At 37.7% G+C, this 14,756-nt stretch overlaps 1 protein-coding gene across 1 annotated transcript in view; it reads right to left on the reverse strand.

Moving 5' to 3' along the window:
* Positions 1 to 6,685: 6,685 nt before the first annotated feature.
* The window catches only part of Mlf1 (myeloid leukemia factor 1), a 33,650-nt gene continuing 25,579 nt past the window's right edge, over positions 6,686 to 14,756 (reverse strand). The window contains exons 6-7 of the mRNA XM_032896733.1: positions 8,634 to 8,763; positions 6,686 to 6,989 (exon numbers count right to left, since the gene is read on the reverse strand). Coding sequence (XP_032752624.1) covers positions 6,884 to 6,989; positions 8,634 to 8,763 — 236 coding nt within the window. The 3' untranslated portion in view covers positions 6,686 to 6,883. The remainder of the gene's footprint in view (positions 6,990 to 8,633; positions 8,764 to 14,756) is intronic.

Consider the following 14,756-nt stretch of genomic DNA (forward strand, 5'->3'; position numbering starts at 1 on the left):
AGACAGAAGATGTAGGTTCAGAGGGAAGGGAGGTGAAGAGGAACTGGGAATAGAGGGGAAACTAATCAGGATATATGAGAAAAGTATTTTCAATAAAAGCGGGGAAAAGCTAGCTACTCCATATGAAGTTCTAATAATGGAATCAAACTAGCAAAGAGATAACAAAAGCTAAAAGATATTAAATACTCCTAACATGAAATATTTTATGGAGAACAAGGCACATAGATGGGAAACACTAGTTAAAAAAACAGATTTTAGCTAGTTAAAATGTACTTTCCTCATCTAATACCTTTATGTTTTAGGTCATTGTTACTGCTTCTTTTAACTTGTGGTATAATAGTCCTATTAGATATCAGAAATGTCAGATATAGAAGACAGGGGAAAATCAGACTCAGTTCACAATGGCTGGATTTGATGTGACCTAGGAATTTCTTCTTTAATGGCTTCACCAATTCTTTGTCCTTACTCTTACTGGTTTCTTTATAAAAACTAGAGAGAATGAGCCTTCCTGGTGCCATGGGACACACCATATGATATCTTGTAAGCTATTTAGTAGGTTCTAAGGGGAAAAACTGCCGTGTTAAATATTTTACATGTCTATTAAAGCTTCTGTGATCGTGTTGCAGGTCTGGAGCTAAATGGCCATTCATCACCCACCTTTGTGGTTTATGTATATATAGTGCAACGATTTCATAGATGTATATTGTGAGCATAAGTTCTCAGAAAGAAACTTGTCAAATTTGAAGGTGGCTGTGTGTCACTATCAAGTCCCAAAGAAAGTAGGGACAAGTCTCACTTAAAACCTGTGGCTTCTCCCAGCACTTCTCACCCTGCTTTCTACCCCAAACCTCTCCAGCCCAAGGGCTGGGCTTTGCTTCCTCCCTAGCTTCTGTTTCCTTTATAATTCAACTGTTTCCCATACGTTTTCTTGGTCTCTCCTCTCCCTCTCTTCTTCTCCCTCTCTCCTCCAATGACCTGGTCTATTCTGCTGGCCATGTTCAGTCTGGACCCTTCCAGATATCTCTGACTGTGCTCTCCTTCATACTGACAATTAAAACTCTTCTCAACTATATGTAGTAGCAGCCATCACAAACCTAGTCCTATGCCTAGTCATTTGTCCTCAACAAGCAAATTACAGGAGCCAAATTAAATGTGAAATGCAGAAAAAACGTTTTATTCAACGTGGCCACATTGGGAGGAGGAACAGAGAAACCCAGTGTCTTAAGGTTTTAATGCTATAAACTGAGACACCATGGCCAAGGCAACTCTTATAAAGGACAACATTTAATTGGGGCTGGCTTACACTTTCAGAGGTTCAGTTCATTATCATCCAGGCAGACACAGGGCTGGAGGAACTGAGAGTTCTACCTCTTCATCCAAAGGTAGACAGGAGAGGACTTACCCTCAAGCAGTTAGGAGGAGGGTCTCATTGCACACCCCACAGTGACACACTTCCTCAAACAAGGCCACACCTACTCCAAAAAGGCCACACCTCCTAATAGGGTTGTCCCCTGAGTCAAGCATATTCAAACCACCACATCCAGTGAACTCCCTTCCCCCAAGTTCACGTTCAAGGTACTGGAGTGAGGTTGAAGTTTAAATAGAGCACTAAGGATACACACATCTCAACAGTCCTGGTTAAGGTATGGTCCTGCCAACAACAGAACCATCCTCCTGTTTCATTTTCATCCTATAAGGCGGTTTGATAAGTTGTGAGAATGGTATAAAATCTCTTTCTGGAAGAGAAGTTCCTCGTGTGGATAGCATGAGAATCCTAGGACAATTCCCATTTCTTTGGGATCCATATTTCAATAGTTTGGTAGATCATGGGGCACAAGGGTGTCATCAGACTATCTTCACTTAAGCCTGGTTACAAAAACACACCTTCAACAGAACCTTTTGTAAGTCTGACTAACTAATAAGAACTTCAGAGCCTAATCATAACTTATCCTAGGATACCTTTACCCCTTAGCCACTCCTTGCCTGACACTGAATCTGACTTACCATCTTTGTGGCTATCTGGTGAAAATAAATAAGTAAATAAATCTACAGGGAACTATTACCATGTTAAAATATAGTATTGAAGGAAACCTTAATCTGTGTTCCCAAATCTCTTATTTGGCTCCAGAAAAATCATATCATTTGAGAGTTTTTTGCATCAACTATTATATCATAATCAAATTAATCCCCACCCCCTGCCAACCATCGGATTGAGCCCAGGGACCCCAATGTAAGAGTTAAGGGAAGGACTGTAGGAGCTGAAGGTGATTACAACCCCATAGGAAGAGCAATATCAACTAACTGGACCACCCAGAGCTTCCAGGGACTAAACCACCAACCAAAGAGAACATACGGAGTGACCCATGGCTCCAGCTACATATGTAGCAGAAGATGGCCTTATCTAGCATTAATGGGAGGGAGGCCTTGGTCCTGTGGAGGCTCAATACCCCAGCCTAAGGGGATGCTAAAGCGGTGAGGCAGGAATGGGTGGGTGGGTAGGGGAGCACACTGATAAGAATAAAAAGAAAGGGGGGATGGAAGGGGGAGTTTGCAGAGGGGAAACCAGAAAACGGGACATTTGAAATGTAAATAAATAAAATAATAAAAATATGTTCATCTAAAATAATCAATTAACCCCCCCTTACCATCTCTGGTTCCTCTTCTTATCTCCCTGATACCCTTCTTTTTCAAAGCTAACCCCCTTTGCTTTTATGCTTCTCCCATTTTTATGCTTCTCCCATTCACAATTTCAAGAATATCATCAGAGCACATTTGAAGCACATACCACAGACTTGGCCAGCTCTGCTATACCTTGAACTAATCAACATATTTGGAAAGCACCTTGATTTATGACTTCATATGTTTGTTTATTATAAAACTTCAGAAAACAGTGCCATGTTAGTAAAGTAATCTGAATTTGTACTCTTGGTCATGCCCATTGAGATTAGCTCCACAATAAACTTTCTCTTATTCCTTTAGAGTAAAAACAGTTTTTGCACCAACAAAGAAAATCTCATTGCATTAAAGCTGAACATTTAACCCACAAAGCCTAATTACCGTTTTACTGTATTTCCAAGTAATGTATTTCCATGCATTTTAAGGCTATGCCAGCACTTACTATTAATCAAGGGACAGGGCCTTTTGCTTATTACTAGAAATGAAGGGCGATGCTTTACTTTTAAAACGAACTTCTGTCTCAATTACTCTCAGCAATTTAAGCTGGATTTCAACACATTTAAATCCTAGGTAAAATGTTGTGGTTTGTCCTGAAGTTATTTGTATTTTGATGCTAATTCCACTGCCCCAAAGATAGCTGCCTAGTCAAGGACTCAGAACTCAGGTGACTTCACCAGAACCACCATTGAATTTGTAAAGTACAGGTGAGGGGCAGGTACAGGATAGAAGGAGGCCTGTCATTGGAGGAGAAGGAAGGATGGGTGGGAGAGAGTTTGAAGGAAGAGGAGGAGACTAGAGGAAGGAGAGGAGACAGGACAGAGACGGAGAGAGGGGAGAAGCCAGGCAGGTGATGTTAAGATTCTGCTCTGTGTATTTACAGGTTGTTATCAATGTTCCTAAGGGATGGATGGTACCAGGCTTTGTATGTTTAAGTGGGCAATTATATCTTACCAATTGGGTCAAAGATTATTGTGTTGTGTGTTCTTTTATGTGGGGGTTTGAGTGTAGGAAAGTGCAGCTGGGATGTGTTTCCGCCAAGATATCTAGCAGATGTCTTGGGACACCGAGGTGTAGACCCAGCGGGGTAAAAGACAACTATACTTTTTTATTTATATATTTTTACAACAACAGTAAAATGTTAGAGAGATTTTGCTAAGGAGTACTTTCTGGCTTTTGTGAAATATTTCACATCCAACACATGGCTTAGACAATGAGTGACTGTTTAAAAGGGGACGAAGAACAGTTTGCATCAGGTTTAAACGTTAATGATCAAAGAATATATGCCTATGGGAAAATTATCACACCATGTCTCCTTTGAAAACCAACAAAATCTGGCACCTTGATCTTCCCAATAGTTGTATCTCTTTAAGGGTCTATGCAGGATCCCTGGAGAAACATATAAATTGTGCCACATACAGCACACTATGTGACAATCTCTAAATGACATATAATTTATATGTGTTCCCTATAAAATCACTGCTGCTAAGAGACACATATCTTTTTAATACTTGCTTGATTTCTATAGAAGACAGATCAAGGGGTTGGGAATTTAGCTCAGCGGTAGAGCGCTTGCCTAGCAAGCGCAAGGCCCTGCCTGGGTTCGGTCCCCAGCACCGGAAAAAAAAAAAAAAAAAAAAGAAAGAAAAGAAGTCAGATCAAAAGGGAAAAGGTATGTTTACATATTCTGTAACTGCTATGATTAAAAGAGTATCACAGTGAAGCAGTTATTAAGGTGCCTTGAGATTTGACTGTAATTATGTAAAGTTATATTATTATGTAGGAAAAAGGAGATTAAGTTATCTATCGAAATTTTGCTCTATCGTGTCAAATTATATAAAATATTATTTAAAATCAAGCCTTTTACTATGGAGATGGCTCAGTTGGAAAAATGCTTGCCTTGTGAGTACAGGGCCTGGGCTGGATCCTGAATACCTACATAAAAGAGATAAGTGTGGTGGTGTGTGTTTATGATCCACGTTTGGGGACAGGGACACTGACAAGTATCTGGGGCTGGCTAACCAGACAACTTAAGTTTAATGGGTGAGCATTAGACCAATGAGAGGCCTTTTTTGAAAAATAAGTGGATGACAACTGAGGAACCAACACTGGAGATTGTCCAGGGGCCTCTACATACATGTGCACATGAACCCATACACAAATGTGTGCACTGGTTACATAAATGCACACATAGAAAATGAAATAAAAGTATTTGCAATATGACAACTTCCCAATGCTGTTATTGGTTTACTAAACCATGCATAAGAGGGCCATTTTAACTCATACATGCTCAATTAATTTTAGTTATCAAATGAATGACCACATTTAAAAAATGTAATGACCAATTAAGGACATAATACAAAAATCAGTAAAATTAACAAGCATATATTATCATTAGCTAGTGAAGTGTGAGCATAATTTTACTCCTTAGAAAATACTGAGATTTTTTTGATGTTGTTTTCCTTGATAAAAATTATGAACTAAGCTCTCTATATTCTTATAAACTTCACCCCCATACAGATAGGTTAGTGCTTGAATCCCAGAGTAAAAAGGCTGACTGGATTCTTAAATGGTGTAAGTAAAGGAGGAGCAACTGAGTTATTACCACCTTGCTCAGGAATACATGTCTAATGAATTTTGAGAACATCAATTACTCTAGTTTTCAAAACAGTAAATGTACTTTTTTAGTGTACAAAGAATCTCTCATTAAGCATCGACAAGACAGAAATAGGCAACATTAAAAATTTAAAGAGAAAGGATATATAAATTATAATAAATTATATGAGTGTAATAAATTATATGGAACAAACCCTATACCACATGCAGAAATTACAATAAAATTCATGTACATTAGCAATTTAAAATATTTTCTTGAAATGAAACTGATTATTCCTGTTCTTTTAAAAAGTAATAATTTCTTATAAAATACTAATGGTATATATATGTATGTATGTATAAGTAATTTAGTTTTGAGATAGGGTCTTTTACTCTAGAGTCCAAGACCTCAAAGTCACCGCAATTCTCCTGCCTCACCCTCTAGGATTTCTGGATCAGAGGTATGAGCCTGTTATGAGGGGCATAAGATGTACCATGCCTGGATCACTAATATAGCTTTATTATTTTCTAAGCTAGCTAATTCTATAGCACATTATAAAATTTGGGAAATACTATACTTTGACTTACGCCACTCTACTATGGTGTCAGCAGACATTGGATGTGTTTTATTTTAAGATCTTACTTTTGTGTACTGAACTAAGTTACAGAACCAGTTCATAACTGTTGGGGATTGATTCTAATGCTTTGTCTTAATTCGGCTCCAAAAATCACACAGAAATCTGCATGTCCAGACGCTGAAGGTCCCTGACCACAACTGGTTTTTGATTAATCAATAAAGAGTCAATGGCTAATGGCTGGGCAGGGTGAAAGAGGTAAGACTTTTAAGACTCCAGGGCAAGAAATGCAGGAGGAAGAAGGAATTCCGCTATGAGAGGGGCATAAGATGTACCATGCCATGAAGGGGAAGCAGAAATATCAGAATTAAGAGTCAGGAAAGCGGGCCCCAGGGGCCATTGCCTTGACTGGGTCTCAGATGTTAACTCAGGAATATTGGAGGGGAGTGTGTGCTAGCTGTGGAGAGGTTTAGAAGTGCCCAACCATTGAGCTAGTAGGCATATTAAAAATAATGCTGTGTGTGTGTGTGTGTGTGTGTGTGTGTGTGTGTGTGTGTGTGTGTGTCCTTTATTTTGTGAATCCAGAACTCTTGGGCAGGTGCATTGAGCTCAGAGCGGTTTAACAATTCACTGTTACACAGAACCATCACCATGGTAAGTATGCAAGGGTTTATGAACTTACACTGTAGATAAATGTAGTATATCTATTATTAAAAATACTATATTTGAGTCAGTTGTATTTATACATTGTCATATCAAAATAATTGAGAAAGTAAAATCAGCATGGGTTTTAAAGTTAGTACATCTTAAAGAGTTTTATATAGACAGTTAACCAATTTAACCACATTGTTGAACATCAAAATTTTATTCCTAAAGTATGAACAATGTAAAGCTAAAACTTACAAGATTATTCATATTCAGAAGAAAGCTGCAAAGTACACACTGATTTAACAACAGGAGATTGGTCTTTTGTATATTATCTAGCACCATGCCATGACTCTGTTAAAATAACCAACTAAACAAATGAAATGCACGGCTATTTATTTTTTGGTGATTTTCACAGGTGATCCTTTGACATTGAGTTTGTCCACAAAAATGTTTGCTCTTCTTCCACTCTCAATGGCTGAATTTCGATGAATTTTCTCTCTAAGAAATATACATATGACTATTAATACCATTTATAAATACTCAATGGTTTATAAGTCACTGCAAATAAGTTAAAAGCCACTGTAGTTTAGTTTTATCTTCAAAGTTCCTTATTAACTCTAGACAATTACTTTATTGAACATCAACTCTAGACAATTACTTTATTGAACATCATACAAGAAAGTAGAAGCTATTTTTCCTAAGATTTACTGAATCACTTGCAGCTTAAAGAATGTCAAAAATGGTGGCCATAGCGGTAGTTATACTCACAGCTCCTGAATTGTGCCACCCAAGTGTCAAAGGGAATCGATAGTCACGCATACCTAATAGTTAACATGTTGGCAGCACACTATCACGTGCTAATTCACTTCTGACAATTCTACTGGATAGAACTACTGAGCGAAAAATGCAGCTGCTAGGGCCATAGATTTACAGAACATCTGAAGTGAACATACTTTCTTTAACTGGGACCTAGATTTTGTGTTTGATCAATGTTCAGTGTAAGACAAATATTATCAAAAATTTAGAGACAAGTTTTAAAGTCTTGTTATAGAATGTATTCAGGCTCTAAATTCCTAAGCAAGTACTTTCAAAGATACTAGGCCAGCTCGTGGACTTTTACACAAGGCTTCCGAATCACGGGGCATTCATTCGTCCAGGAGGCCTTCTCCCATCCCACACTCTTGGAGCCTAGGCTGGATTTCTGTTTCAAGAAACTTGAAGTTTCTCCCAAGAATTTGGGAGTCAAGTCATGGGCCCCAAGAATTAACTTCAGAATATGTACTAAATGTATAAAAGCTATACATTTTAATATGTGGTTTCAACAAAACTTCCCAGTTATTCTAAAAGCAATTTCAAAGATGAAAGTTTTTATAAAATTTAAAATTTTTATAAAATATCTAGTGCATATGAAATACCAAATTATATTAATTACTTACTCAATATTATTACATATTATGAAAGCATTTAAAATTCATTTATAATTAAATGCTGAATTTTGACTTGGGAAGAAAGTTAAGTTTTTAAAATACAAAACCTTTTCTCTTATACTGTCTATATAAATATCTAAACCTTGTGTGAAGTGGACGACTTTAAAAATTTACACTAGGAACTGTTTATAATATATATTATAGCATATACAATTTCTTTTGATATCAAATTTTTCCTGGTAATAAAGTACAGTTCTAAAATAGTATTTGTTGGTTTTCAGAAACAAAGTTTGATTTGTATGGACTATGTAGATTAAATATAAAGTTCCTTATATCATAATCGATACACCTTGGGTATTCTTAAGAACCTGATAAGAGGTAAAGTTACATAACTCTTTTAGTGTTGTGTTTGTGTATGAGGATGAGAGTACATAAGTGTTGGTGTGTATGTGCATCTATAGAGGTCATAACAGTTTTGGTTACCGTTGTTTAGGCTTTGACTTGCATGGTAAGCTGGGTATCCGTCACTTCTTCCTCGGTGTTGGGATTATAGCTGCATGCTACTATGTCAGGCTACTTTCTTTTTTTAATTAAGTTTTGAGGATTAAACATACTGATTGTCCGGCAAAACCTTTACTGAATGAGCTCTCTCTCCAACCTAACCTCCATAACTTGTAAATCTCTTTAAAAGCATGTTTTTAGAAATAGCCTTTACCTCCTTTTGAGTTCCCGTGACCCTAGATGCTCATGATCCATGCTTCGCATTCCAGTGTTTCCTGATCGGCCAGTAGGCTTGTACTTCAGAACTTCATTTTGCCACTCATCGTCGAAAGCATGAGCATCGCCTATATTAAATATCAAAATCAAGGGAACGAGTACTTAGGTTTCTTCTGTTAGTTTTGCCTTGGGTCATTACACACCTCATGAAGCCTAGCCTTACAACAGGCAGAAGCTTCTGCAACATTCCCTTTCTTATTCCCCTCATATTCACTCTTCTGGTTACTGACAATATGGTTTTCCACTTGTCTTCTTGATTATCCTATTCTGTATGGACTAGATGATTCAAGTATACTCATTTATGAAATCTCCTTTCGAATCACCTCATAATGACCATGATGCTCTGAATCATTTCACAGAGACCATAATGCCTTCTATGTTCTTGGATACTTCTTCAGAAGCTTGCATTTTTATTCAGCTCTTCATGTTCCTAATGACTTCTTACCTTGGTGTCAGTTTCCTTACAAGTTGTGATATCATGACGTCATAAACTAACTGCCATAAAAACACATAGATGCATTTTAGATTACCTTTATAAAAACATCTTAAATTTGATTTTTCCAACATATTGACCATTACAAAACCCTCAGTGTATATATATCTACATACATATATTTATATATAACTTATCTTTTAAGTTATATGTGAGGATAAGCACATACAAGTGCTGGTGCCCTTGGAGGCCAGAGGCATCTCTCTGGAGCTGTAGTTAAAAGTACTTGTGAGCCACCTGATGATGCATCCCACACAGGGTGACCCTGGAACCCTGACTAGGGCCTCCAAGGGATTTAAAAAATGGCAAGTAGACCCACAAACAGAAAGCTGGGATCAGAAGGGGTATAAGCACCAACTACCCCCAAAGAACCATCTAGAACCTCACTGCTTTTACTGAGCAGCACAGTGGGAGGGGTTAGCTAGAGGTGTACAAGAGGCATCTGTAGACAAGTAGTCTGAATCTACAAAGACATCCAGGAGAAGGAAGCTGATGTTGCTAGCTTTTGGACACACTGTAAACATTCAAACTTGGACGTGAGGAAGAAGGCTTTGCCAATTCCTAAGCTGACCCATATAGGGAATGCTTTTGCCAATTTCTCATCGGTCTGAGGCCTTGGTCCTTGTCATGGCTGTACCCACATCAATGATATACATTCATTTAGGACTTCACTCATTTAGGGCTTCCTTCTGCTCTCTACATAGTGGAACTCGAACTAGGGTTCTCTGTAAGAGTAGAATGTAGTCTTAATGACTAACCCATCACTCTAGGCGACTCTTAATAAGATCACAATTATTATAATAAAGAAAGGTCAAGTTATTTGGCTTTCTCTTATGGCATAAGAATACTTTATTATAGTTATTATTTTTTTTTTATTAACTTGAGTATTTCTTATTTACATTTCGAATGTTATTCCCTTTCCCGGTTTCCGGGCAAACATCCCCCTAATCCCTCCCCCTCCCCTTCTTTATGGGTGTTCCCCTCCCCACCCTCCCCCCATTGCCGCCCTCCCCCCAACAATCACGTTCACTGGGGGTTCAGTCTTAGCAGGACCAAGGGCTTCCCCTTCCACTGGTGCTCTTACTAGGATATTCATTGTTACCTATGAGGTCAGAGTCCAGGGTCAGTCCATGTATAGTCTTTAGGTAGTGGCTTAGTCCCTGGAAGCTCTGGTTGCTTGGCATTGTTGTTCATAAGGGGTCTCGAGTCCCATAGTTATTATTTCTATATGTGTGTTTGTGCATGTGTTTTGGCCTATACAACAACTTCTAAGAGTAGGTTCTCTCTCTCACCAGGTAAGACCTTTAAAGGTTAAACTTGAGCTGTTAGATTTGGTAATAATTACCACTTAACCTGCCCATAAGAGTAATTTTTAGCTAATTCAAATATAATTTCTTTTTCTGAATGATGAATTACTTTTTAAGCTCTTTACTATGATAAAACATTATTCAAAGTACTTTCTGAAAATTTAAGATACATGTACTGACATTTCAATATAATTCAATTTTAATTAAAGCATAAAAGCTTGATTAATGTGTATTTGGACAAAATGAATACTTTGTCAATTAATATAATTGACAATTAATATAATATAATAGTAATTTTAATATAATTTAAAATATAATGACAAAAGTTAGGCACTGGAAGGGTTTAAGTGCATTGAAGAATGAATACAAATATTTAGAAAACAAAGATTTGCTTAGTATTATGTATATTATCTTATATGTACTAGAAATTAAAATTATCTGTACAAACTGTAGAAGTTATAATCTATTTACAATGAAACTTTTAGGTAACATTTAGAATACCATTGAAAAATAATAGGTTTTTGCAGTTATAATGGTGGGATAATTGAGCACAGTATGAACAAATAGCAAAGTAATCAAGTTGAAAAGATGTTTATACATGCCTAAAACTATTAAAAAGAAATTCATCAAAATTTGAGTGGTATTTTGGGATTGAAGTTATGATTGATTTTTTTATTGGATATTTAAAAAAAAAATTTCTTTTTCTTTTTTCTTTTTTCTTTTTTTTTTTTTCAGAGCTGGGGACTGAACCCAGGGCCTTGCACTTGCTAGGCAAGCACTCTACCACTGAGCTAAATCCCAACCCTAAATTTACATTTCAAATGTTATTCCCTTTCCCAGTTTCCCAGACATAAGCCCCATATCCCATCCGCTTCCCCTTCTTTTATAAGGTTGTTCACCTCCCCATTCACCCCCGCCTTCCAACCCTCCCAAAATTCCCTTACACTCGGGGTCCAACCTTGGCAGGACCCAGGGCTTCTCCTTTCTTTGGTGCCCAATAAGGCCATCCTCTACTACATATGCAGATCCATGGGTCAGTCTTTGGGTAGTGGTTTAGTCCCTGGAAGCTCTGGAGGGTTGGCATTGTTATTCTTATGGGGATGCAAGCCCCTTCAACTCTTTCAATCCTTTCTCTAATTCCTCCAACAGGGGTCCTGTTCTCAGTTCAGTGGTCTGCAGCTAATATTCATCTCTGTATTGGACATGCTCTGAATGTGTCTCTCAGGAGGCATCTATATCCAGTTCCTGTCAGCATGCACTTAACTTCATCAATCTTATCTAGTTTTGGTATATATATACCAAATATATATATATGGGCTACATGTGGGGCAGGCTTTGAATGCCTGTTCCTTCAGTGTCTGCTCCAAACTTTGCCTCCATATCCCTTCCTATGAATATTTTTGTTCCCCCTTTTAAGGAGTGAAGCATCTGCATTTTGGTCATCCTTCTTCTTGAGCTTCAAGTGGTCTGTGGATTGTACCTTGGGTAATTCAAGGTTTTGGGTTAATATCCACTTATCACTGAGTGCATACCATGTATGTTTTTCTGTAATTGGGTTACCTCACTCAGGATGATATTTTTTAGTTCAATCCATTTGCCTATTAATTTCATGAAGTCATTGTTTTTGATAGTTGAGTAGTACTCCATTGTATAGATGTACCACATTTTCTGTATCCATTCCTCTGTTGAAGAGCTTCTGGCTATTATAAATAAGGCTGCTATGAACATAGTGGAGCATGCGTCTTTGCTGTATGTTGGAGCATCTTTTGGGTATATGCCCAGGAGTGGTATAGCTGGGTCCTCAGGTAGTGCAATGTTTTCTGAGGAACCTCCAGACTGATTTCCAGAGTGGTTGTACCAGTTTGCAATCCCACCAACAGTGGAGGAGTGTTCCTCTTTCTCCACATCCTCACCAGCATCTGTTGTCATTTGTTTTTGATCTTAGCCATTCTGACTGGTGTGAGGTGGAATCTCAGGGTTGTTTTGATTTCTATTTCCCTGATGACTAAGGATGTTGAACATTTCTTTAGGTACTTCTCAGCCATTTGACATTCCTCAGCTGAGAATTCTTTGTTTAGCTCTGTACCCCATTTTTAATAGGGTTATTTGATTCTCTGGAGTCTAACTTCTTGAGTTTTTTGTATATTTTGGATATTAGCCCTCTATCAGATGTAGGATTAGTAAAAATCTTTTTCCAATCTGATGGTTGCCGTTTTGTCCTAATGACAGTATCTTTTGCCTTACAGAAGCTTTGCAGTTTTATGAGGTCCCATTTGTCAATTCTTGATCTTAGAGCATGAGCCATTGGTGTTTTGTTCAGGAAATTTTCCCCAGTGCCCATGTGTTCGAGACTCTTCCCCACTTTTTCTTCTATTAGTTTGAGTGTATCTGGTTTGATGTGGAGGTCCTTGATCCACTTGGACTTAAGTTTTTTACAGGGTAATAAAAATGGATTGATTTGAATTCTTCTACATGCTGACTTCCAGTTGAACCAGCACCATTTGTTGAAAATGCTATCTTTTTTCCATTGGATGGTTTTAGCTCCTTTGTCAAAGATCAAGTGACCATAGGTGTGTGGATTCATTTCTGGGTCTTCAATTCTATTCCACTGATCTAGCTGCCTGTCTCTGTACCAATACCATACAGTTTTTATCACTATTGCTCTGTAATACTGCTTGAGGTCAGGGATGGTGATTCCCCCAGAAGTTCTTTCCTTGTTGAGGATAGTTTTCACTATCTTGTTTTTGTTTATTTTTTTTGTTATTCCAAATGAATTTGAAAATTGTTTCTTTGGACCATTTACTTGGAAAGTTGTTTTTCAGCCTTTTACTCTGAGGTGTATTTCCCGTATGCAGCTGAATACAGGGTCCTCACTGCATATCCAGTTTGATAATCTGTGTCTTTTTATTGGGGAATCGAGTCCATTGATGTTAAGACATATTAAGGAATAGAGATTGTTGCTTCCTGTTATTTTCATTGTTAGAGGTGGAATTATGTTTGTGTGTCTCTCTAGGTTTTTGTTGCAAGATTAGTTTCTTGCTTTTTCTAGAGTGTAGTTTTCCTCCTTGTATTGGAGTTTTCCATCTATTATCCTTTGTAGGGCTAGATTTGTAGAAAGACATTGTGTAAATTTGGTTTTGTCATGAAATATCTTGGTTTCTCCATCTATGTTAATTGAGAGTTTTTGCTGGATATAGTAGTCCGAGGCTGGTATTTGTGTTCTCTTAGGGTCTGTGTGACATCTGCCCAGGATCTTCTGGCTTTCACAGTCTCTGGTGAGAAGTCTGGTGTAATTCTCATAGGTTTGCCTTTAAATGTTACTTGATCTTTTCCCCTTACTGCTTTTAATATTCTTTGTTTTGTGCATTTGGTGTTTTGACTATTATGTGATGGGAGGAGTTTCTTTTGTGTTCCAATCTATTTGAAGTTCTGTAGGCTTCTTGTATGCTTATGGGCATCTCTTTCTTTAGGTTAGGGAAGTTTTTTTTCTTTAATTTTGTTGAAGATATTTATTAGCCCGTTAAGTTGGGAGTCTTCACTCTCTTCAATACCTATTATCCTTAGGTTTGATCTTCTCATTATGTCCTGGATTTCCTGTAAGTTTTGGGCTAGGAGCTTTTTGTGTTTTAATTATCTTTGACAGTTGTGTCAATGTTTTCTGTGGTATCTCCTGCCCCTGAGAGTCTCTCTTCTATCTCTTGTATTCTGTTGGTGGTGCTTGCATCTATGACTCCTGATCTCTTCCCTAGGTTTCCTATTTCTAGGGTTGTCTCCCTTTGTGCTTTCTTTTTTGTTTCTATTTCCATTTTTAAATCCTGGATGGTTTTGTTCAATTCCTTTACCTGCTAGGTTGTGTTTTCCTGTAATTCTTTCAGGGATTTTTGTGTTTCCTCTTCAAGGGCTTCTACTTGTTTACTTGTGTTGTCCTTTATTTTTTTTTTTTTTTTCTTTTTTTCGGAGCTGGGGACCGAACCCAGGGCCTTGTGCTTGTTAGGCAAGCGCTCTACCACTGAGCTAAATCCCCAACCCCGTCCTTTATTTTTTTAAGGGAGTTATTTATGTCCTTCTTAAAGTCCTCCATCATCATCATTAAATGTGATTTTATATATAAATCTTGCTTTTCCAGTGTGTTTGGCTATCCAGTATTTTCTTTGGTGGGAGAGTTGGGCCCTGATGATGCCAAGTAGTCTTGGTTTCTGTTGCTTAGGTTCCTGTGCTTGCCTCTTGCCATTGGATTGTCTCTGGTGTTAGCTTGTCTTGC

The sequence above is a fragment of the Rattus rattus genome, chromosome 3, assembly GCF_011064425.1.
Source record: "Rattus rattus isolate New Zealand chromosome 3, Rrattus_CSIRO_v1, whole genome shotgun sequence".
Classification (NCBI taxonomy): domain Eukaryota; kingdom Metazoa; phylum Chordata; class Mammalia; order Rodentia; family Muridae; genus Rattus; species Rattus rattus.